Source organism: Oenanthe melanoleuca, chromosome 3 (assembly GCF_029582105.1).
Source record: "Oenanthe melanoleuca isolate GR-GAL-2019-014 chromosome 3, OMel1.0, whole genome shotgun sequence".
Lineage (NCBI taxonomy): Eukaryota > Metazoa > Chordata > Aves > Passeriformes > Muscicapidae > Oenanthe > Oenanthe melanoleuca.
In genome coordinates, this window is record NC_079336.1 from 6,775,849 (window position 1) to 6,801,317 (window position 25,469).

A 25,469-nucleotide genomic window follows, 5' to 3' on the forward strand; every position below is an offset into this window, starting at 1 on the left:
ATCTTTCTGCATTTGTCTGCTCTTCCCACAAATGGATTTCAAAGCACCAGGGTAGTGTGGGCTTTTCAAAGAAGCCTAATTGAAGTGTTACAGAGTGTTAGTGCCTAACTTACTTAGGCTCCCTTGGAAGCACCCTTTTTCACATTTATTCCAATACTCTTTGCTGAGACTTGAGCACACTGATTGATCAATTAATTTCTTATTATGATGAATTAAGTAATTTGTGCATGCTGGTATTGGATATCAGCTTCTATCATCACCTCCTTGTCATCACAGAGAAGAGTTGGAATTGTCATTGTTACCTGTCAGATTCTCCATTTTCCTGAAGCAAACTGCTCTTCTGCATGGAGATTCTTTAAAATGTGCCTGAGAAATAAGGGATCTTCCATGTGCTTTCTCACAGACACTAACCCTTTTTCCTCTGCAGCATCTTGCCTTCTAACTGCCACTCTCTGTCACTGCCAAAATAGCTCCTGGGCATTTGTAGCTTTTTTTGACATAAATCCTCTTCTCCTTCTCTCCATCACTTTTCCTTACCCTTACTGACAGACACAGGGCTTACAGGTGGGCTTTGTGTTTTTGTAGTGTTAGACTAATTTGCTTAGTGTTAGACTAATTTGCCAAGTCTCCAATTCAGCCCAGTGGTCCTTACTGTTGTTATCTCCATGCATCCTTCCAGGCAACCCCCCTCCTTGGGGCTTCAAACACTTGTAGACATTTATCCCTCTTTAGCTGTCATTAGGCCAAGTCATGCATATTCACATCTTTTAATCTTTTTTTTTTCCTCACATCAGTTCCTTCAGTCTTTTAATCATTTGTGTTTCTCTTCTCTAAATTACCTCAAATTTGTCTATGCATCTCTGGTTCTCAGAGACCATGAAGATGCTGTTTAGATAAATCTGCCTCTGAGGACTGAAGTTCATAAAAAACTTGTTAATGCCTTTATGATGGAGACATTTTGTACTGCTGCTGGACACTGATTTTAAAGGTTTGGAAAAAGGGCACATGATGATATCCTTGCAAAGTGCAATGAAAGATGGCTGTCATTCAGCTGAGCCTCTTGTCCTTCACTCATCACTGCAGTATCTGCCTCTCTTCCAGCACTTCTCTGGGCAACTTGTTGAAACGTTGCCCTCCCCTCATGTCTTGTCCCTGCTCAGGGTGAGAGGGAAGCTTCCATGAAATGGGGACTCTTGTTTTCCCAAACTTTCTGCAATTAATAAACATAGCAGTGTGGTTTTTTTATTTCAGTGAAAACATACAATTTTGGACTTGGAAGAGAAAGTGAGAATATTTCCAGTGAGCTTTGGTATGTCTATGGTTTGGACAGGCAGCAAACTGCTACACATCCATCCACTTCCCATCTTTCCCATCCCATGTGGATGCTGGGCATGACTGCAGCTCTGAGCAGCTTTGGCAGTCGTCAGTAGCCGTGGACAGTGTGGCTCATTATCCACTGAATCCTCCCAAGAGCCCTCATGGGAGCCATCACTTCCCTCCAGCTTACAGGGTAAGAAATGGGGGCAAAAAGGTGAAACAACCTGCCCAAGGCCATGCTGAGAGCTGGGGGATGTGCTCAGGTGAAGACTGCGTGGGGCCTGGCAGAAATCTTTCCTTGTTCAGGCAGCTCAGACCGTGCTGGTTTCAGACAGCAAAACCTCCATTATGCAATGTATTTTTTGCATGAGTTCGCTGGAGTTGTAATAAGCTTATCAAGGGGATAACTGTTAAGATAAACCCTACAATCTCATCCATCAGTCAGGAAGAGAAATAAATAGGAAAAAAGAGTAGATTCAGCTTTCCCAGATGTGTCAGTCAGATGCAGGCTCTGCACTCAGTGACAGCAGTCAGGACTCCTGTAACCAGTGCTCTGTGTCCATTGGCACAGGAAATTACCTACCAGTCCTGACCTCACCTCACAGGCTGCTTTTTTTGGCCAGACCAGTTTTAAAGTGCACTACCAGCAGCACTAAACCAACTACATAAACGTTACCATATGAGCTGGGGCACTGCTCCAACACACTAGGGGGATACAATTATTTACCAAATCCTGGTTTAACATGAACTGCCTCTTTGTCTTATGCACATGATCAGCAACCCTTAAAGCACTGCTGTTCTCTCTCTGTAACAAGGCTCAGATGCTGTCTTTTGTAATACCACAGAGCACTTTTATGAGCACTGTTCATATGAGCACAATGTGCACAATTAAACATCAGCCAGAGCATAGCTTTTCAACTTGCCTTCCAAGAAAATCCTGCTTTCTTCCCTGTCACTGCCCTCCAGCCTGGTGGGAAAGAATTAACAAAAGCAGAAACAGTCAGACATCTGAAGAAAAGCTTTTGGAATGGCAGAGAAGAGCAGGTAGACAGCAAACAACGCCCTTGCAGGAGAACAGAAGGCTCCGTTGAAAATCTCCTTCCCAGAGGCTTTCAGCAGGGGATCGGGCAGGAGGGGAGGCAGTGATGGATAAGTTGTTGTAAGAGCACGGCATGAGGCTGCAATGGGGGAATACAAGTGGTGAGATTTACTGTCCCCAGGCACTGCAGAGTGACACAAAGCCATTACAGCACAAGGAGCTCTGGAGGGCTGCAGCTGCCCCGGGGGCAGAGAGTGCTGATTCAGAGAGGAGCTCCTCTGCGGGGATGTCTCTGCTGAGAGAGCCCCTGCCAGGCTTGCCAGGGAAGATGGACATGCAGGTGAGATGAAGAGCACAGCCCTTTCCCCGTTTGTGCCAGACCTCCACCTTTGGGAGAATCACCAATGCAGCACTTGGAAGAAGCTGCCAAAGAGGCATTTTAGTTACCTGCCATTGGAGCTATTGAATATAAAAATGTGACAATAGAGCCTGAAGTGTCAAGGTAAAGGGAGATGGGGAGACTATGAAGAAAGGGGGTCTGGAAATCCCTGAAGGATTTACTGCCAGCACTGCTTCTGGGAGAGAGAAATAAAACCAGACCGGGTCACCTGAGGAGTGGAGTACAGCTGGAGTGATGTCTTGGGACTGCTGCAATTCATGGCATCCATCAACCCTCCCAAGACACCCAACAGACCTGGTGTCCTCCACCCCAAAGTGTCCAAAGGTAGCTCATAGCCTCTATCTCCAGACTGTGAATAAAATAAAAATATCCATGCACAGCTCCTGCAGAAAGGTTCATCCTGTGTTCAACATTGCCATGGTTGCCCAGTTCTCCAAAGCTTTGAGCAGCCTGTGCATCTCACAGGAGCTTGGGCAGCTCTTGGCACACCATGCACAAATTTTTATTCATTATCATCTTCATTAGAAATAAGATTATTTAGGTCTATCTTCCCTCCTATTCACCATGGAAGCTATTTGTTCCCAAGCTCTGAAAATGGAGAAGTCATTATTGTAAAGATGGTACTTTTCATGGTAAATGTGAACTTCTGCTTTTAAAAAATAAGTACCTATTTAACTAAGAGCTTTATAATAGATCAAGCAGTGCACAGAGTACTAAGAAAAGTGAGAGCTAGTATTTAAATAAACTAGCTTAGTGGTAGGATTGGGCAGGAAAATAGTTTTTTCTCGGTATCTTTAACAGTAATTTATTCAAAACCCTTATCTCTGGATAAATACAAATTAAAAATTAAAAGCTCCTGTAAAGTAATGCATGAAACCAAAGCACCACAGAGAAATTTGGAGAAGCAAATAAAACTGCCATCATAAACTACAAAAGCACTGCAGAACCAGTACAGAGTGGAAGGAAATTTGGGAATAAAAAAAGCCCAGAAAAGCAACTGCAACAGGAAAGGAAGAGAGGAGGGGATGGCGGTGGTGGCAGCAAGAAAAACTTCCACTTAAAAAACAAATTCCCAACATTGCCTCAGCAGGATGCAGAAGGAAATATTTAAAACTGCAGTTTTGAGAACATAACCCAGACTGTCTGCTGAGTGACACCTTCTGTTGGCACCAAGCAAACAGGCTCCTGCTGCAGGGTTCCTGAACTCCAGCCCCTGGGAATAGCCCCTGAGGCCGTGTTCAGTTCAGAGTGGCACAGAGCCATCAAACTTCAAGCACTCAGGGAAACTCTCTATAAAACTGTGTTTTTCAAGGCCAGCAAGAGACAAAAGGTGTGCATTTCAGTAAATCCATAATACTGTGTTTTAGGCAATGCTAAATGGCACTGCTGGCACACGGAAGAGGTGGTCAGAGCATGGGGCACACGACTGTCCTGCTGAGCCACAGCTCCCGGGCACACAGGGCAGGCTCTGGCAGGGACCAGGAGCTCAGCTGGTGAAGCAGCACAGGCAGCAAGGCTTGGCCTGGCATGCAGTACCCCACTGTCCTTAATGCTCTTATCCAGCAGCCTGGGGAGAGCAAGAATTCCTATTTCTCCCACTTCAGAGGCGAGGTGTGGATGTGCAGCTGCTCTGGATCACATCCAATGACACATTTAACATCCAACTGTATGTTTAGGTGCTAGAATTCACATTTCAGTCAAGAAGGCACAGGCTGTCATGATGTGGGACAGCACCAGCAACTTGGCCAAGCACCTCCCTGAGATATAGCGTGGTCCATGAGCTACTGTCCACCTTAAAACAGCCAAAATTGTGACTGGGGTTGAACAGAAACAACTCTGGCTTCCAAAGAAAGGGAAAGCAATCTTACCCTTGCTGGGTCTGTGCAGAGAACTGGCCTCCAAATGGACAGGTGTGGGATTTAGACCACAGAGTTGACTCAAGGCAAGTAGCAGGTTTTTATATATCACTAGGAATTATTTCTGGTCCCAAGGACAATCACCAGTCTCCAGTCACTGCTTCTAGCATTGTCTAGAGATGGCTCCAGGCAAAGTTACAGACTCAGTTTCTTTAGACAAGAGCAGACTGCATAACTCATATGGTTGAGGAAAGGCTAACTCTAATAAATACATAAATCCCAAGGGATTATCTAAGCAGCCAATAAAGAGACTGAATCTTTATTTTATGAACTGGAGTTATACTCATTCAGTATGTGGCATCAAAAGAAATACAGATTTTCTGACAGATTTTTTATTTCCTGCTGTTACTAAAATGCATCCCCTTTAAGCAGCAACTCACAAAACTGTAATTCTTCTCAATTTATCTCTGACTGAGCCTACAGTCAACAACTGGAGGCCCCATCTTTATACCACGCATGTCACAAATGAGATTTTCATTCTAAATGATCAGGTGTAGGGATCAGATTTTGGAATTACATACATTTTGTGTCTAGCCTGCATTCCCTTCATCTTTTTTTTTATCAGAACTGCCCATCCTATCTCCCACACACCTGTATGCTTAGAATTTCATGGAGATGGTTTCTATTCTAAAAGAGGCATTCATGGGAACAGAGCAGAGTGAGGCTGCTGAGATTATTTTTACCTGAGCTCTGATTGCAGCGTCCTTCTTAATCCACTTTATCACTGTTTCATACACCAGCTCCTCTGCTTTGGTGTTCAGGCTGTCATTGGACATGTAGGAAATGAAGTCGTCTTTTGAGATATTAAGGATCTCTTCTTGGTTTGCCACCTCTGGGAAAATTTGCAGGGCATAAGCTTTGGCCATGTTGTATAGTTCAGTGCACTGCATGGCTTCAGCCATGGCTAATATTCCTAAGCAGTTGCTAGCAGTCAGCTGTTTTTCTAAAAAAGGCAAAAAAACAAACAAAAAAGGCAATTGAGAATTTGTAAAAGCAAGATTCACATTTGTTCCAAGACCACGAGAAAAGTAAGTGTCATAGACAAACCTCCAACCTTAATTCATTTCAGGGAGCTAACTAGAAGCAGCACCCTCGGTTAATTTGGAATTGGGGTTTAAGGTACAAAAATCAAAGTCTGCCTAACAAGTGAGCTGGAGATGGGGAGAGAAATGCACTTTCTGAGTTTGCTTTTCATGTAAGCCTCCACAAAGCACTGGGGAAACCTACTGACATAACAGTATCTGGGGCTTCCCAAGGGATGGGAACCCAGCCAAGAGACTGCTGCTGTTCCTACCGCCTACAATGTTGCTTTAAGGAACAGCAAAGATGTAAACGCCACTGCAGACACAAGAATAAATGCAAACAGCACTAAGGACATTTCTGAGAATGCTGCAGTCACTTTATGATAATTTTTGCCCTGTTCAGCTACCAAGCTACTTCAAATAAAAAAAAAAAAATCCTCCCCCCCTTTTTTTTTTTTTTCAAAGGAACTTTGTTGCTGCTGAATGTGATGACATCCCTTATGCAAAACACAGATTATACTAACGCCTTCTGTTAAACGTTGTGTAGTGGGTTTCAAAGAAAATCATGCACAGAGGAGACAGCATTATCTCCTTCCCAGCAAACAGAAGCAGCAGCACAGTGTGTAGCTTTGTGTTAGAAGTGTGCTACACCATACATTTGACTGCACTTTTTTTTCCTTTCCAGCTATTTGAAGAAAAAACCCACCCATTTTAGACATTTATAAGAGGAACTTTCAGATTCTTCACAGCTTTTGTTAACCAAGCCACTACTAATAAGAAGAATATATTCTTTTAAGATACAGGACTAAAAAAGAAAAAAAGCAGTAAGTACAAGACTGCAACAGATCACAAAGGCATGGGTACCAGTGGCAGGCTCCTGTGCTGTCAGAGAAGTCTATCACCTTTGGCAGTGTCATATCCTAGTGCACTATGACAGAGCACTGGACAGGAATGTGCAATAGCCCTGTATCTCTTCAAACAAAACTCTCATCAGATTGCTTCTGCTGGAAATGCTCAGGGATTCTTCCCTACACCCAGCTTTTGCTTTCATCAGATTGAAAACCTGCACGCTATCTGTATGCGGCTTTTAATAAAACGGGATTATGAACCTCCTTTTTCTATTTTTTTTAAATCTGACATGAGATTAGGTGTTTTGTGGGTTTGTTTTGCTTTCTTCCCCTCCCAACTCCTCTTATTTTCTTCTACAGATCCAGCAGTCTCAAAACTAGGTTATCTCATTTTGCGTCAGTTGATTGTACTGACTCCAAGGAGCCCATTTCCTCAAGCTGACTGCAGTAGCAGCACTGTTTGCTGTCAGTAGATTTTGTCACTCAAAGACTGCCCAGAGACAGGTTGTAAACTGATAGCTATGAAGACCAAAGCTACAATTTTTTTTCTTAAAAAAAAGAGAAAAAAGAATAAAACAACAACAACAACAACAACAAAAAAAAACCAAAAAACAAAAAAACAAAAAACAAAAAACAAAAAAACAACCCAAAAAAACCCCCCCCCCAAAAAAAAATCCCAAACAAAATAAAAAACAAGCCACAAAAAAAGCTCCAAACCAAAAAATACCTTCCAGGTTCCTTGCTTCTGTCTGCTGGCACAGTTTCACTGTGTACATATGGCTTGGGGTAAAGTAATCATCTAACAGAACCCAAAACTCTTATAATTTCTTGGCAAACTCTCAAGTCAAAGGCCAATCTGCCACTGTTCCACCTTATCCTCACAGGGTTAATAATGAAGGGAATAATCAATTTTGACTCATTAAGCAGCACATGATAGTAAAGACTTTCAAGAGTCTTTCTCTTCAGAGGACTGGGTTTGCCTCTATCAAGAGAGAGCCCCATACCATTTCCAGCTGAGCTTGTAGTGTGGGACAAAAAAAGCACTGCTCACAGCTGGTTTATTTTGATCTGGACAGTTCCTCCAGCTCTAACAACACTGGGTGACTGATGCAGCCTGGGACACTGATCCAAGCAGGTCCATGTTGGCCTTTGGAGCTTTATTCCCTCCTCTTCCCTGAGAAGCCTCTTGGTGGCAGATTCCAAGGACGTCCTTTTCTGGTTCAGGAACTTTTGTGAGAACCTGTGGAGAGGGGTCTCAGGGAGATGTGGGATTAGGGGATGTGCATGAGGCTGGTGACAACACTTCTCTGCACTTCACTTCTATGTGATGAGCACCACAGCAAGGTGGGCACAGCAACATCCTTTAAGATAAGGACTGCCATGTGAACTAGAGAGATTCACTGCTGGTGAGCAAGACAGACCTTGGGACAGCAGGTGTAGGAGATATGGAAAATCTCTACTATCCTATGAACATGAAGATATCACCTCATGTCCCCATTTCTCAGCTCTGACTTAAAATTTGGCAGCAAGACTGGCTGTCTCTTGACTTCAGCTGTCAGTGGTGCAACTCTGCATTCACATTAATATCCCTGCACACCCATAAACAAGCAATTCCAAGTAGCAATCTGGTAATATTCTGAATTAATCTGGTAATATTTTGGATGACCACTCCAGAATGAGCAGAACCCTGCCTCACCAATGCCTATTACTCTTCACTGACTATAAAGGGAGCCTACCTGACCACTGAGGCATAGGCTTCAGCTACACAATATTGCTCATCACAAATGACTGCAATCCAGGGGTACTTGTCAAAGCTGGCATGACAAAGACAGCTAAGGACCAGTTCTGCTCTGTCTGCTCCTGAGCTGCGTTCCTTTGGACACTGGCATGTTTACAATAATTGTTGTTTTGCCACAGCGACACCGGGTTTGTAACAACACATTTTTGTTACATTTCACCTTGTCTCTGTTCAGAACAGAAGGACTGACTGCTAAATTATTCCCAGTCCTCAAGAACAGTTTATAACAGGCTCATCAGTGAATTTCAGGGATATCAGATGTAATCTAGTAGGCTCTCACTGGTTTGAGACAGTGCTGGATAGCATATTTGTTGCTATGTGTGTCACAATAATGCAGATCAGCAGCTGGTATTTTCCATTGTGCTAGATCTGACTTTGGAGAGGGATCCTGTGCAGCATCATCAGGAGACAATCAGCCAGGCAGACTGCTCCAACTGCACTTCTGGGAGTGGGAAGACTTGAGATAACACCAATGAGAAAGAGTATGCAGGCAGGATTACTCAGTGAGATGGTGATAACAGCACGATGGAAACTCAGTGGTGGTTGTAAACCCCCTCTTGTGTGCATCAAGCACTACATTTTCACTTAGAGATGCTTTCTAGGTGATAGTTTTGATATCACTAAAAATAGCATAAAATTTATATTCCTTGTGATATTGTGTGTACATGGGAAACTTACTCCTCAGGTATTCCTACTTGTGTCAAAAAGCATGTGAAGATGGGAGATAGGTGGAAGACTTCTGGATGCATTCATTGACTAATGAGTTGTCCAAATGATTTTCTTTCCTTGTGAGAGTGTTCTTCCTTTCTCCTATCTCCAGATATAGTTGAAATTTATACATAGTTTATATGAAGTGTATATATCAGAGTTTTTCCAGGGCTGGGCAATGCAGTCCTCCAGCTGGATCCAAATTCTCCACCCTGGATGAATAAAAAAATTGCCCATAATACTTTCTCTTAAATTCATAAGGATCATAAAGGCCTCTTCTTTGGAGGAATGCAGGTCTCATCACTGGTCCATCATTCAGTTTTCTCACTGCTCCCTCTAATACTCTTTCCAAACGTTGATTTTGTGCTCTTTGCTCAGGAGACTAAGAAAATTCAGAGCTCCCACTCTTTCCTATTCTGGTCCATGAAACTACCAGGTTCCATCAACTTCTTTAGGCTTAAGGATGAAAACTTTCAATTTATCAGCAGCAGGCTGAAGTACAAGATCAGAATGTGTTCATTCCTGTGATGGGTGTGTCCATGCATCATGGACTGAAATTGTGATACTGGTGAATCACCTGAAACCCAATTCAAGCCATGAATGTGATGATAGTGTAAAATAAATTAAAAAAAGAAAAGGCTCAAGGTCTACAGCCATATGGGTGGAGAAAATACCTATGATATTCTGACCAGTTTGCAAACATTTGCCCAGTTGTCATATGGTGCCTGCATGAAGCTGTCACCATGGTTGCATCAGTCAGCACAAAACTGTTCTCATTTCTCCTGGTCTAGACAAAAGCTGAGGAGACAGCATGTGGGGAAGAGAGAGAACATGGCTATAATTATCCCAGGGAAGCCACTTAAGAAATCTTCCATTGAAATGAAACTACTTTCCTGACACATTTTACCACATCTTTTCACCAAAAAGAGCAAGAAAATTGGGGTGCCTCTGCCCAAGGCTGCTGAGAGGCCCAGGACAGAGACACAAAAGCTGCTTGGACATCACCAAGCCAGGATCCTCCTGGATCTTCACGGCTGAAAAAGGATGACCTGAACTTCCTGTTCATGCTGTGCTATACTCAACAGACTTATAATTTGGGGCTTTTACATATTTGAACTTCCCTTCTCTCCCTATTTAGACATGGCTACTGATGGGAAAGATTCACTGTTTATACTGGTCAACCCTCTAGAAACCCTGCAGGAAAAAACCCCTGATTTTTACCATATTTTTGCTTTGTATAGAGCAGAGGTGGCTGAAGTGAAAAATAAAAACACAGCCACAGAGAAGACAAAATGCTTTTCCCTAAACTTTTCACATGGCAAATGCTCTGCTGTCTCTGTAGTGCAATCGAGTCACAGCCATAAATAAAAATAAGCAATTACACTCAGTGAATTCTCCAAATGAGAATACAAAGTTCCAGTGACTCCCCATATATCACTGAACTTATAACCAACTCTACTATTTCACAGTATAACATGGTTCACTGAATTAAAATATTAACTATCAGAAAAGAGAACTCTCACAGTGATTCAGTGAAATAAATGTATTTTGGTTTTGTGGTTGAATCTTCAGCGATACCACAACTCTAACATACCCTGTATTTCTGGAAAGGCTGTAAGATCTAATCACTATAAAAAGCTGGTGAAGGGAAGTTGGGAGCAAGCAATGCCAGAACCAGAGCCTCATTCAAATTGCACAGTCTACATGGTGGGATTGCAAAGCACAGATTTCACATCAACAGCACCCCTCCATTTGAGAACAGACTTTGAAATAAGGGGCATATAAAAAATTGGAAGAATACAATGTCAGAGAATCTTTACTCCTGCCTGCATTGCACCAGCCTAGTCACACCACTCATCAGGCCAGCAGACTGGCTTAGCAGTGAAAATTAACACAGCAGTAAACTGGACTCATTTGAGGGTTTTTTGGTTGTTCTTGTTTTTTGAGTGCAACATTTTCTAAACTCTCATCTTCCACATTCTAGATAATAGAAGGCAATAGCAGATGTCAATTTTAAATGAGAACTGCCCAAGGAAAACCTACAATTTATTTGCCCTTCAGAGAGAACGATGCCTCTTTCACCAAGATGGGAGATGAGGAAGCCCAAGCAGAAATCAGATGTCAAAAAAAGTTATCTGGTACTTATACCTGGGAAGTGCATCATATAACATGAAGATTTTGGTATTAATAAATTTGTGTTATTTTTAAAATTATTACTGTCTAATAAAGTGATATTACAGCTGTGACAGTGAAGGAGTGGCTTGTGGTACAGGCAGGAATTTGAACCACCGTGTTTCAGTTGAGCTGCAGTTGTGGCTTCTCTTCTGCCATGCCAGGTCTGTCTGGTTCCTGTTCAGTAAAGCTTAGCTGAGCTGGAAATCTTGGACTTCTCTGAAACACTCTCTGCTGGAAAGCAGAGAGAAAGTGAAAGGAGCAGGATGACATGGTGCTCCTGGCTAGAAGAATGGGTTTCTCATGGCCATGAGAGGATGGACTGAGGCACTGGCAAAGATGCTACTCTGTAGACCCTCACTGAGACAAATGCTCCCTGTGCACACAGAGCACACCCGTTACCAGGGATAGGCACAGTAACCTTCCCTTCTACCCACCTTTCTGATGACATCAGGCCACAGCTCTGTATGCACCAAAAAAACCTAGGAACATTCAATCTGGAACACTGGACATGTATAGAATGACTTTCTCACAAATGTAAGAAAAATGCAGATATTGCAATGCAGTCCTTAATTTTTTTTGCAGATTTGCAGTTCTTCCTTCATTGGAGCCCACCTCCTAACTCTTTTGGTGTTTGACCAAGCTGGCCTGGTGTAGAACCCAAAATATGCTGTCACAGTTATAAGCAAGCTGTGTGTTACACCCTAGTACCTATGCATAGATCATCCTCTGGGAAACAAAGTATCATCAAGATTCCAAGTATGGAACAAGATTCCAAGTATGGAACAAAATAGGTTTTATAAGATGTGAAAGCTGTTGCCACACAGGCAACAAGCTACACTTTTTGAGACCATTTTCCACTGGCCATCATGCCAGCACTGGAAATTCAAATCACAAACCAAATTAATGATTTCCTTTATTTTACTCTATTTCATCTTGAGTTTCTTCATTATCTTTTAAGAGTTGTTCAAAGACAGGTTTATAAACCTTAACAGAAGATCTTAAAACCTGAGTAGATGCAATGATTCTTACCTAGAAATGAAACGCAGACTTTACAGAAAGTATGAAACTGGAACTTGCTGGCAGCTTCCAGTAGTGTTTTTGCATTGGCTGAATCTATGATCAAAGAACCTGTATAAACAAACTCCAGGAGTAACTCCAGGACATCCGCAGTGAGGTTGGACATGGCCAGTTCCAGCTTCTCCCCGCTTCTGCTGCTGTCTCGTGGTGACCTGGTAACAGCAGACAATTAAATTATGGACATTACACCATCCCCATTTTATTGGCATTTATTGATTAGTGAGGGCTAGAAAATCGCTTTGCACCTCATTATATTTCTCCATTATTTTTGTTTACGGAACTGAAGAATATGAATTTTAAAATAACTGAACTTAAAAACTTTAACTGGATCTGAAAGAGAAGAGTCTTAAAGCAAGTCTTACAAAAAATCTGTTTATTGCTACTTTGCATTTTCATGCAAAAACAGTTGCAAAAGAAAAGGAAAGGAAATAAAGGAAAAAAAAAAGAAAAAGGAAAATGAATGATCCAACATTAATGAAAATGAGGAACAGGATTAGCTTTCAAAGGGAAACAATACATTTTAACATTGTGGTTAACATCTCATCTTCTGGTATAATATAACTGTTAAGGAAAAACCACTCTCCAATTTCAAGAGAAAAGGTCATCTACTTTTTCAAGAATCTAGCATTAGAATAATTTTAGATGTTATGTGCACTTAAGGATACATTTAAAGACCTTTTCATAAAAAATAGTAAAAAAAATAGTAATTTCTATTTAACTTGAACTTCTCAGTATGTTATATTAAATGATAGACGTGATCAATATGGTATCTATGATATACAGATGGCCATATAAAATACAATATATGCTTATTCTAAAAAATCTATTGTTCCCTTTTAGGCACTAAAAAAAGGAAGCCTCTCATGGCAATTGCTTTGAAAACTGAATACAAGACAAGCTAGACAGACAAAATGGTTAGAGCAAAGAAGGGAGAGGGGGTAAAACAACAACCAGCTCTGCCACAGGAAGCCAGCAGCCATCCTCTAGGAGTTTCATGACTGTGGCCTATGGTTTTTCCTGCATGAAGTGCTGAACAATTTGGGGATCAAAGTATCTCCTGCATTTGAAGTGTGCATTAGTGCTTGTGAAATTATTGGACAAAAAGAAAGTCATACTGAATTAAAGTAAGGGCCCAGTTCTTAATGCATGGCTGATGTGTCTGCAACACTAAAGACAGGTTACACCTGAAAGACAAAAGTGATGATAAATTTGGTAACATCAAGGAGGGGAGGGGAAATCTGTTGGAGTAAGAAAATAAACTCTTTTAATGGTTAGGACCATCCAGCACCTTCTCAAAGAAACATGAGCTTTTTGTTTGTCACTGGACAGTCAACGTCTGCTCGCTCCAGTTCTGCTCGAGTACTTGCAAAAGCCACGGCACGAGTGACACAAAGCCGGCACACGATGCAGCGCGACAGATACGGACTGGCCACAGCACCACTATCCACAGGCAGCGCCAGCTTGAAGCGTGAGCAAAAGCTACCACGAGCACTACCAACCTCTTGGGTTCACACAGCTGCCTAGAAAGGCGATGGTCAGACCTCCACTATCATCAGGGAGGAAAAATAAACAACACACGAGGTTCAGGCTTTTTCCCGCACGACATCCCAACCATCCGTCCCAACAACACACCTAAAATCATTTGGAGAAATGCTTAAAATTTGCAGTGGATGCTTTGTCACTAGTCCTTCATTGACCAGGCCTGGTCAACTCAAGGGCACAGCCTTAATTCATATGAAATAAATTTAGTATGATCTCTGCAGGATCAAAGCTTTAAAGAGGTTTCATTTTCAATGGATGAGCAGCTAGCAGTCCCTAATTTCATAGTGTTCTCTAAGGTAGTGAACAATGGCTACTCCCATTCACAGGAGGAAACTGAGGCACAAGGAGACAAAATCACTTGCCTGTGATCACAGAGAGTCAGGAGCAAATCAAGGAATTAAACCTCATTTTAAAATTCTAAGTACTGAACTGTCCCTTTAAATGGCAACACTGGTGGGTTAGACCCTATTCCACAAGCAGATGCTAAGAATACATACTGATCATGTATCCCTACAAGCACAGAGGTCAATGCTACCCTAAATCATTATGTTTTGCCACACCACAGTATTCTTCCTGAAGTCTTGCATATGGATTCAATTCTGCATCTGTGGCAGAAATCCTCTGGTGGCAAAACAGAAGAGTTACCATTTTCTAGATCCTCAAGCGGATGTCACAAAATGTTGGGGACTTTCCTTTCTCACACTCACACCCCAATAATATGCCCCATATCTGATTTACCTGCAATTGCACATACATCTGGTGCTGTACTCTGGGCTGTCAAAATACCTCTTGGTACCAATGTAATTCTCGCTGAACTGCTCCCAGAAGTGGTTTGTACCTTACAGTGAGTTCGTTTTCACATGAGCTGGTTAATAAACACACCACCTAAAATTTCAGGGATGTTTGGAGCTACCCAGCAAGTGACAGACCCAGACTCTTTGCACTGTGGGAAGCCCTACCACAAGCAATTATTTATTTAATGCCACTAATTGCACTGTGCTGGCGATGGCTGCGGGAAGGACCGCGTGTGATCCGCTGGGAATCGCAAAATCACACCCAGCGCGGAGACCAGGAGGCACAAAGGAAAGGATGATGTGACACCAATGTCAGTGCAGACACATACCCATGCGAGCAACAACTGCAAGCTGCTATTTTTCACAATAATTAAGTAATAATCTCTTTTACTTTGTAATACACTAAGCAATAAACTGCTGCTGCAATTGATTAAATGCCAAAGAAAAGCTAAGGTGTTTAATCAATCACTAGAGCCACTTACGGCAAGTATAATACAAAGCTGCAGAGATTATTGATATTACACAATGAGCCAGAAATGGGAAAGAAAATTATCCCTATTCCTGCCTCTGCAATGACTTGAATGTGTTGTGCTGTTTTCCTTGTGCTTTCTAAGCAGTGAGCCTTTTGGCTCCATGTTTGGCTGGATCAAATACTGAGTACAGGCAGGATTCAGCCTGCACAGGGAAATCACAGCTACCCCCAGCTTTCCATGCCAGGGATCTGGCTTGGTATAGGCTGGAGAATGGGCAGGAATTGGCTGAAGCAGGTCCTAATGGAGCAAACAAATGTCTGAAGGATGAGAAGAACATAATGTCGGGAAACAGACTGATGTAACTGAAAAAAGAAATTCCATAGACTTCCTCATGAAATTATTTCAGTGAATCAGATTGTAGCATCCCCCTCAAAGCCTGACTAAAGATTTCTGTGCTCCTTGTTTTCACACATATTAGAATATCATATGCCCTGTGCAGTTATAATTCATCTAATTGGGACAGAGTCTTCTCTTGGCTCCTCTAGGGGAACTACAATGAAGTGGCTAAAGCTGTATTACAAGAATAGAATTTAGTCCTGTAAATGCAAATGCAGTCAATCTGGGAAAATCTGTAGCAATATATAGAGCTGCTCCCCAAATAGCTCATCCTGTGTCACAACAGGAGGGGTTTTAACGGTGACATCAGTAAATGGAAACATTTAGATAAGTCTGTTACCAGAAAAGCCCCAACTTCCTGCCTTAAGAGCAGTCATAGTTCTACCTGGTATGTACACTCCTGTACCCCAACTCCTGGCACAAACATGAGGTGCTTTGGGGATTGAGAGCCTGCCTCCTTCATGTTGCAGTCTCACTTGAAGCCAGTCAACACACCCTTACCGTCCACGGACATCATTAAACGTGGCACATTCTGCTATTTGCCCGGCGAACTCTAAAGTTTAAACAGAATGATGTCATTTTATTGGCCTTGTAATCATTGCTCATATTATAAAGGTCACACATTTCACATTGTGGCAGAAAATCAATAGCTCTCCCAACAGCCTCCGGGGGAAAAAGTTTTGCTTCTGAAGAATAATATATAATAAACAATTTTAGTCTTTACTTTATCATGGCTATAATCTTGGAGAAAAGCTACAGTAAAAATCTGGCAAAGGCTGATATATAAACTCATTAAAATTGGGAAGTGATTTAGAACAGGACTTTTAAAAAGATTTATCTTGAGCTAAACAGCAAAGAGATTTGTTTAGGTCTACATTTAAACAAGCTCCAAGAGCTCTTCAACAGCTTAATTTTATGGTAGCTGTTGGGGAATTCTTTCAGATTTACAAATCATGTATTTCTCCAGCAAGGTGATAGACCTGAGCAATGTGCAAGCAGAACTGAACCTGCAGATAAGCAGGAAACACAGATATATTCTGAGTGAGTAAGGAGGGAGTTACTGAAAAATATTCTGCATTGTCTGGAATAATTAAGTCCAACACAATCAAGGAAATGCCTTTGAACATAGTCTGGCTACTTATCCTTCAACTTAATTGCCTCAACTAGAGAAGACAAAGGCACAGAGACCCCTTTAAAGCAAAAGATGGCTCGATTACACTCTCAAATAACAAATCAGAATCAGTGTCCCCTTCTGTTAACTAGTATATAGGAAAGAGCAAAAATGTTTGAATACTTGATAGCAAGAAAAATAACCCTAATACCTCATCTGCAGGATCTAGTAGTGGAACTGACAAAAGAAAAAGTAGAGAAATTTACATTTTTTGGTATTTATTTGTCTTTGAAAATAACTTCCAAACATGTAATGCACACAGACAAGAATTTGCCATAGTGCTTTCATGTTTAATAGTGAATTGAAGTTTTCTGCATCTTGAGTTATAAATAGATAGGTATCTATGCATTTTTCCTGCATTATTTGTATCAACATGTTCCCATAACAGAACGTCTGTGTGATTCTGTTCAAAACATTTAATAGTGAGATGCCTTGATTTGTGAAGCCACATTTAGAGTCTGGCTAAAGTAGCCGTGTAAGTGAAACACCGCGAGTGCATCAATTTGTCAATTTATGGACAACGCTACTGTCTCTCTCATTCAGCCTTCCCTCATGGTTTGGATATGCTGCCTTTAACTGGCTTGCAACATTATTTTGACTGACTAATGATTTGGCTACAGCTTCACTCAATTTTAGATCAAATACGAAAAGCTACCTATACCCGGTGCAGATGCCAGCCAACGCTCTGTTTACAAGCTACAGTCACAAAGTCAAAACAAATTCTGGATGTTCAAAATGGAGCCATCTGCACGGAATAAACATGAAAAATGTGAAACATTTTATGTAAATGTACATTAGTGCCTAGGAACAGTTGGTTCAGCTTCCGCCCAGGCTGCCTGGCTGAGAACAGGAGGACTGACAGAGTTTGTGACACCTATTTACATTTGATGCCATATGACTCACCATGCCGTAGACTCAGAGGTATGACGTATATTTAAGCTTTGTGCTCCTAAAGGGCACTGAAACAAATAATTATCTTTTAAAATAAAGACACATTTAGAATTGTTATTTGTGATCTTTCCCCTTACAAGTGGGACTCAGTGTATAACTTTTTCCTTTTGCCTTTCCAAGGTCCATCTGTGAGTCTACTGCCATACCTGCTTCTCCCAACAGGAGACAGCGGGAAAGTGCTGGCTCCATAATATAACCTCAACTTTGTTCACATTTCAGTCAGAATCTATCTTTTAGAAATAGGAAAATACACTGATTCTGGCAGTATAAGAAAAAAAATTGTTGCTTTTGACTATCTATGGCTCAGGGTCTCATAGGACTCAGGGATCTGAATCTCATCCGCTAAAAGCACATGTTTGAGCTGACAGGAGGCTGCAGGATTGCTGGCAGCAGGGAGGAGCTCCAGCTCCACCCTAGACTGAGAAAACTGAAGCCCATATTTTGGGGCTGGTTCCTCCCTGCACGGACCAAAGCAATGGCCTGTCCCATCACCAAGCTGCCTTTTGGCCTCTCCACCTCAACCCCTTCCCAGGATTTACCTTATCAGCTCAACATGCTGATCTTGTTGGCTTGTTTTCATAATAAGAAATATAAATGCTTATCCTGAAGTAATTGTGTGCCCATTATAAGAGAGCTACATATTTTCTACCAAGATATACAAGACAGTAAAAAAAAAAATCTAATTATATTGCTTTGTTCCCTGGACAGTATTAAGAACTCCAGAAAACAGGAAATCCAAGATTTTCATGTAAGATGAAGCACTTAACTGAAGAAAAGCTACTTCTTTTTATCTCTGTCAAATTATTTTGATTACCAAAGAAAGGACTCCAGACTGGGGTAGACAGCTTCTCATGAAGCTTAAGAGTCTGTTAGCTGTGTGCTCATTAGAAACTGCTGTTCAAGTTGACACAATTTAGACTGTAGATCTTGTTTATTATGGAATTTTAACTTTTTACTTTAATCCTTAAAGCACTGAAACTTCAGGCAAAGAAGAGAGTACAACGATGCTGCATTTTAACTGTCCACTATTTGATTTTTTATCGTCTTCAGAGTCATTAATGTTTCAAAACCAGTATGTCTAGATATCTTGGGAGAAGCAGAAAAGGAACTTTGTTAAATTATAGCCAACCTTCAGCTATGTACAGATCAGCACTCTACATGCAAAGTCGTATTTTGTACTAAGTATCTTGATTTATTGGATTTATAGGTTCATGTGATATAAAAGCATAGATGTCCAAACATACAACATATATTTCTATGCCATGCACCAAGAAACATGTGCATATTGAGGTAATAGGTTATTTACTGAGTTATTCAAGTTTATGCAGCTACAAGGTAATCAATCATGTAAATGATGACAGGAAGGGACATTTATAGAGCAACATCATTGCAATAGGTATGTCATAAAGCACTGAGTATTTTATTAAACAGGATTTAAAAAAAAATTGCACTTCAGCATCGCTTCTCCTTTGGAATTGTTTTATCAGCTCAAAATGTATTAACTTGCAAATCTCTACCTTCGTTATTCTATCTTGTAGATAAACATTATCTTTGAGCCTCAGTCACTATCCATCTGTCTCATGAGAGAAGAAAACATGTACTGTAATGGTTCTATTGTATGATTACAATAAAGAACTAGTAAAATCACAAGATTAAATAAATTACATTGTTTAAACACAGGCTTGCAAATTCATCAGGAAAATTTACCTGACCAACAAATCCATTTGCTCACTTTTTATCAGGATGTTGATACAAATAATGTTCCTTGTTCCAGGCAAACAAAATCTGGCAAGACTTGTGTAACTTATTAGGGTCAAATGCTGCCAGTTTGCACCTGCTCTATCAGAAGAAAATCAGGAAAATTAATGGCTGTACGCTCGGGCACGCACCAGCAGCTCCTGCTAATTCACCATCGCAGCAATGATCATTACAAACCCAGACGAGCAATGGGATTAAGAGCAAACGCTTTTGTTCACGGACAACATGGCCAGAATAAAATAAAGCAAACAAAAGAGCCACGTTTCCTATATACCCTTAATGCCATTCACAGATGGAACACAATCTAAATGCTCGGCCAGGACCATTTCTAAAGATGGGATCAGCGGCAGCCTGTAACGCTACAGTGCCGGAGATCACAGTCAGAGGCACAAATCTGGCTCCCTGCTGAGATTTAAGAAAGAAGATGACGAGTTTGAAGATGCTGGCTTAAATGACTGGCAAGTGAATGAAGAAGTGAATAGCAAGTGCCCTTGGAAGAACAGTGCTTCATGACCTAGACTTTTCCTAGGGACTGAGAATAAACTGCATCTCGCAGGGTACTAGTGGAGAAGCAAAAAAACTGGGGCAACTTATTAATAGTGTGGGATCTAACTTGTTTGCAAGTATCTCTGGCAGCCTAATTCAGTGGCAAAACAACCTAGGTGAGAGCTACTATTTTTTAAAGGTAAATAAAAGATGCAAGCAGGTTCTGGGGGATTATATAGGAAGGAAGATTAAAAGTAACTTGACAGAATAAAAAATTTATTCTCATCAAACTTAAAGCTCAAACCCTTCCCCAACTCCTATCTGATTTCTTTTAATGATATTTATTACACCATCAAAAAACAGCTTAGAACAGAGTGGGCATGCAGCTAATAAATCTGTTTCTTAGGAATGTGGTGAAATTTATACAAGTAATTATCTAGGTAGTCTATCCAAGACTCTTTCTCATCATTGCAATGTCTAGAGGGAAAACAATAATAAAATAATGATAACCACCATTATTATTTATTACTACTATGATGATTATGGCAGTGCCCAAAGATCCCAATCACCATTACAGTAATTAGAATTAATTCTGTCAGGCACTATCTCTTTCTCCTTCAGCTACAGGGTATTGCTAGTGCTTTTCTATATTTATATAGAAAAATATAAAAATTTATATAGATCCAGAGACATCAATGAAAGGCATGGCAGCACTTCACCTATCGCCACAGCATAGGCAGGAAAGGGCACTCTCACTCCACCAGCCCCTGCTCATTCACCCTGCAGACTGCTCTGAGTATTTCAGACACTGAAGCTCAGCACTGTGCAAGCAAAAAGATGGCACCACAATCAGATACGATCATAACCTGGTCATACTAATTCAAATTCATTATCCTAATCCAGCAGGGGCTGATCCTTGATACAAATGAAAGGAGTGAACTACTGATCCCTGGAGCTACCTACAAGCAAGTTAGAGACTGGTTTTTGGAATTGCCACAAAAATGACAATTTTCAAGAATATGGCTCCATGGAAGATTTTTTTTCTCTGTTGTCTTTGATTCATTTATCTTGAACTGCACCTTGTTAGATAACTGCTCCCTTTCACCCCTGAATTTTAACAGAGTTAAGCCTAGGCAGGGTTGTGAGATGTAAGTACAGGTAGGTCACTTGCACCGGCATCTTGACAGATGTTGCATGACAGCTGCGTGGCTCCTGGATGGGTACAGATGGAGCAAGAGAGGAGATTAGTCTGTCATTCCTTGGGTAAGATTTGCAGAATTAGTGGTTGAGTCTAGAAATTATGGGAGCAAGAAGTTTCAGCTACAGTAAACAGAGATGCTATCAACGAGGGAGTGAGAGATTCAGGGATCTGCTCGGTGCCTCTGTGAACTGCTGCCATTACAGGGGAGAGTTTTACAGGCAGAAACCTAATTTCTGTGCTGCACCTCAAGGCTTGAAAAGGAGCCTTTCTGTCTTCCTTGCCAGGGTTTCTCTTCAGAGTAGGGCACACTGCTCTGCCCCTCCTTGCAGAGCAGCATCCAGCCCAAGCCATTCATCTTCCTAATCCACAGCCATGTTTGCAGGGCTGGAAGCAGCCAGGCTGTGACACCTGCGTTGGGTTTTGTGGCAGCGTAGAACAACACTGAATATTTGTAAGCTGCCATTTGTTTATGTAGAAGACCATACATTTTTGCCTGATGAAAACACGTTTTCCAAGGTCTGGCAGCTGAGAAATTTGAAGCCCAGCAGGGAGCTCTGAGGGGCGGGCGGGCGGCTGCCTGGGCAGGCAGAGCAAGCGCAGCGCTCACAGAAATAGCCACGAGAGCAGGGGCTGTGTCCCACGCCAAGATCTTGTGGCCAACACACAGCAATTATCACTGCCTCGTTTAAGAGAAAAACCTTGTGCACAGCCCAATTTACACCTGTCCCCTCGCAGTAAAGGGTGAAGGATATTTTACACTCCAATGTGACCTCCCTTTCTCATGGTTTAAATGGTTTAACAGAAACCGCTGGCACTCTTTCTCTAGGCACAATGTACCTCTCCTGGCCCTGAAACAAACACAGTATCTTTAACTCCCTATTTCTCTGTTTTCAACTACATGCTATAGTTTGTTTCCACATTCATTCTGTTCTACAATGGAGCTGAAGTATGCAGATGTGGAAACACTGCTTGGTCCTCTCCCAGAGTTAAAAGCAAGATTCTTAATAAGCAGGAAAACATGAAGAGGTCACTTAGAGTAGATTTTTCTTTCATCCTGCTGTTTCTCATTTTGGGCTTTTTAGAACATAAACACAAACCAGACAGTCTGTTTTCCAGACACCTAAACGCTTTTGCAGTTTTGTCAGGCTGTTTCAGATGGATAGTGGCAGGTTTCTCTGCTGTGCATCCAAATGCTCCCTTTCTACACAATGGTGTAAAATGCAGAATGACATCTTTGTCTTCTGCGTAGGTGTAAAGCAAGAGGAATTTGGTCTCCTCACCCTAAATGTTTTACTTCTCCTGCCCTACCTTCAAGCCCTCAGAGAGTACTTTAGGGGAAAAAGAAATCAAAAATCTTAAGACTTGAAAAAAAAGGCAGGGTATTGTGGAAAAGCAATTTGGCCATGAAGTCACTTGGGTCTGCTTTGTAGGAAATTAAGGATGAACATAGCAGGGCCAGATTACGATGCATACAAAATGTTGTTTCTTGTGACAGAATCTCTTTGTACAGAAGACTTACCACTCTATGCCAGTGGAATCAGGCACTCAAGATGACTTAAAGATTAGAAAGTATCATTAAAATCTAATCTTGAAAAGATAAAGCTTGTAGGACAGGAACTGTGTATCTTTAACAAGTGACCAGAGATAAATCTACTTGCAAAAGCTTGTTTACAAAAGCAAGCATTTTGGCCAAGAAGAGATTTTTATGTCAAGTGCTTCCTTTTAATGTCATATTTGGTAGAGATTCCAGTACTCTGGGTTAAGAAGAAAACAGCAAATTAAAATGTTCCGGTGAGATATTTCTTTGTTACGGAAATATTAGAAATTCCATTTATTCAGCAGCTGCATTTGTCTATCCCAAATACAGCTGGAAATAAAAAAGATGGCTCTTCTTGGGATTTTCCATTCGTTCCTTCCTCCCGGAACACACACACCCCCACACCCACCTTCCATCATTTCTTCTAGGGCAGATACAAAAACAGAACTCAGTTTTTCCCTCCCTCAAATCAAGAACGTTTCAAATAAGAAAATATGTGCTCTGCAAGAGGCACATTTTGGAGATGAATTTTTTGATGGATCTGGATCTGTCTCTTTTTTTTTTTCCTGTGTACATATAAGCATAAATATGTCCCATTAAGAAAAACACTAGTTTCCAAAAGTAATCATTCATGTCCTTTTACTCAACTATGATTCACGCTGGGTGACTGGTCTTTCTGGGTCATGAAAAATAAGCACTTCCAGAAGGTAAATCATGCTATTTATTGTGAGATGGGATGCATCATCTTACAGACATTCCCATCTTTTCTCCCAACTGCAGTGAAGCCTAGATTGCCAGGTTTGGCTGGACCCCTGAGGGAAGCAATGGAACACCCATCATAAGTTCACTGTCTATGTAAATCACCCTTTCTTTTATGGTAAAGGGGGATGGCCTCCTCCTTCACCTCATCTCTTAGACACTTATTTTGTGGAGAGGGGACTTGCCTCTTGGACAGGTCTGTCTCCCTCTGCAGACTGCAGTAACAGTCAAGAAGGTCAGGTTAGACTGCCTTAGATGCCAACCTTGGACCTAAATGTTGGTTAGCTAACGTGAGACATAAGCACCTCTCATAAGTCCAGGGACCCTGTCTGCACACAGGAACCTGAATTAGGAGAAAAAGACCCTTCAGGAAGCCTACAAGGTTCATCCCTTCAATCTCTGTATCACAAATTAAGCCCTTGTTTTGAGATGGCTAATTCTATGAGTAGCAAAGTCAAGCAGGCTGGAGTCAATGTGGCTGGCAGTGCACTCAAAATATGTAAGATGGCCTTTAGGGGACAGTGCCCCAGCCCAGCATTGCTGCCCATGCTCTCCTGAAGCCCTATACTGCAGGAGTCCTGTATGGATACTCACCCTTCCCCTGAATCTCATCTTTTTCCCTTCATGGGCACAGTGATGGGGAACAGGTATCAGGAATATTTCACACCTTCTGCTCCTAATACACCTCACTCTTTTCAGATGATTCTGCACTGAGATTGTTTTCCATGGTCAGTTGCTGTTGGGAGGGAGATGAGCACCAAGTCCTGGCTTAGGCTTGAGTGCTGTGCAGTTTCTGATGGGGATGACCTGCTTCCAAAACAGGTGCCTAGTATGGTGTTGAGCTCAGGCTCAGGACTGGACTAAACCAAGTTCAAAAGGGCTCATATATTTGAAAGATAAATCACATGGAATGAGAATTTTCTGGATGAGGAGCAGAATGCTCAGCACAGGATTACCCATATTCTGAGAAACTAAAAGGGTTTCAAAATGCACTCTCATTATCAAATTTGTTTTGTAAATAACTTTAGAATTGTTTTGGACAATCAAACCTGGTTATCATCTCTTTATCAGTGCAATAAAAACAACATATTTTCTTCCCTGCTATGACTAATTCTCATCAAATAGCCTTCCTCAAGATGAGCAATAACTCTAGTTCTATTATGGTTTTTATCTGTGTTTTGGTTTTATTTTGAGAAGGAAATAATTGATCTTATTTGATTTTGAACATTTCTCTTTTATTCTTTTGAGACACTACTTGCTATTCTACCATCAGATACCAACTTGAACACACAGTGGAATCAATGGAAGAATATGAGGTTAATAATAACCAGCCTGTGGCAAATAATAAGCTGAAGTAAATACTCTGAAAGAGTCTATTTCTGCATGTTTCTATAGATGTACACAGCACCTTCATGAATAGATCATATTCTCATTGATGTTTCTGGTGACACATCAGTGCCTTTGGTTGCAATGACACTAAGGTTTAACCCTGGCTTGAACTGATTGAAATGGCCTTTCTATTATATTTAATATAAAGAGATCTCTTTTATTCTTTAAGAAAAAGTGCCATTTCTTGTTTTGATTTCTATAATAACACAAGGAGTGCAATATAAATCACATAAAGCTTTAAGTGCTGTCTCGAAGGAGCTGCTAACAAATATCATAGAGGATTTTAGATGTATCTGTAAACATTCTAACCCTATGAACTATAATGATTCTGTATTATTAAGGGCATGATCCCACAAAAAATTGAGTGCCTCTTGCAATTTGAGCCCTTGACTTCCATGAAGTTTCAGAAAGGACAAGGCTTTACACTGCAAATATCCTACAAAAAGCAAGTCTTTAGAAATTCCACCCCATAGCCCTGAGTTTATTGTCTCGCAAAGACACATTTGCTCAGTTTATAGGCGAATATTTATTTTTCTCACCTGACAGTTTTGCAAACTCAACTTGACATCAAGCTGAATTTTTTCTTATTCAAGCATCATCATCAGTAATAAAGGTATTTTTGCCTTGGATACACCTGTGCAACTCCATTAGCCTCCATCAAGGTTACATGTGTGCAACTGAGGTTATATATGGAAGGCAACTGGGATGGAGA

The 25,469-nt window shown here is 41.2% G+C and overlaps 1 protein-coding gene across 2 annotated transcripts in view; it reads right to left on the reverse strand.

The window, feature by feature from the left end:
- Positions 1 to 25,469, reverse strand: part of KLHL29 (kelch like family member 29) — a 386,641-nt gene that overhangs the window by 43,491 nt on the left and 317,681 nt on the right. For both annotated transcript variants that reach the window (XM_056487785.1, XM_056487786.1), the window contains 2 exons: positions 12,253 to 12,452; positions 5,356 to 5,615 (listed from right to left, as the gene is read on the reverse strand). In XM_056487785.1, coding sequence (XP_056343760.1) covers positions 5,356 to 5,615; positions 12,253 to 12,452 — 460 coding nt within the window. The remainder of the gene's footprint in view (positions 1 to 5,355; positions 5,616 to 12,252; positions 12,453 to 25,469) is intronic.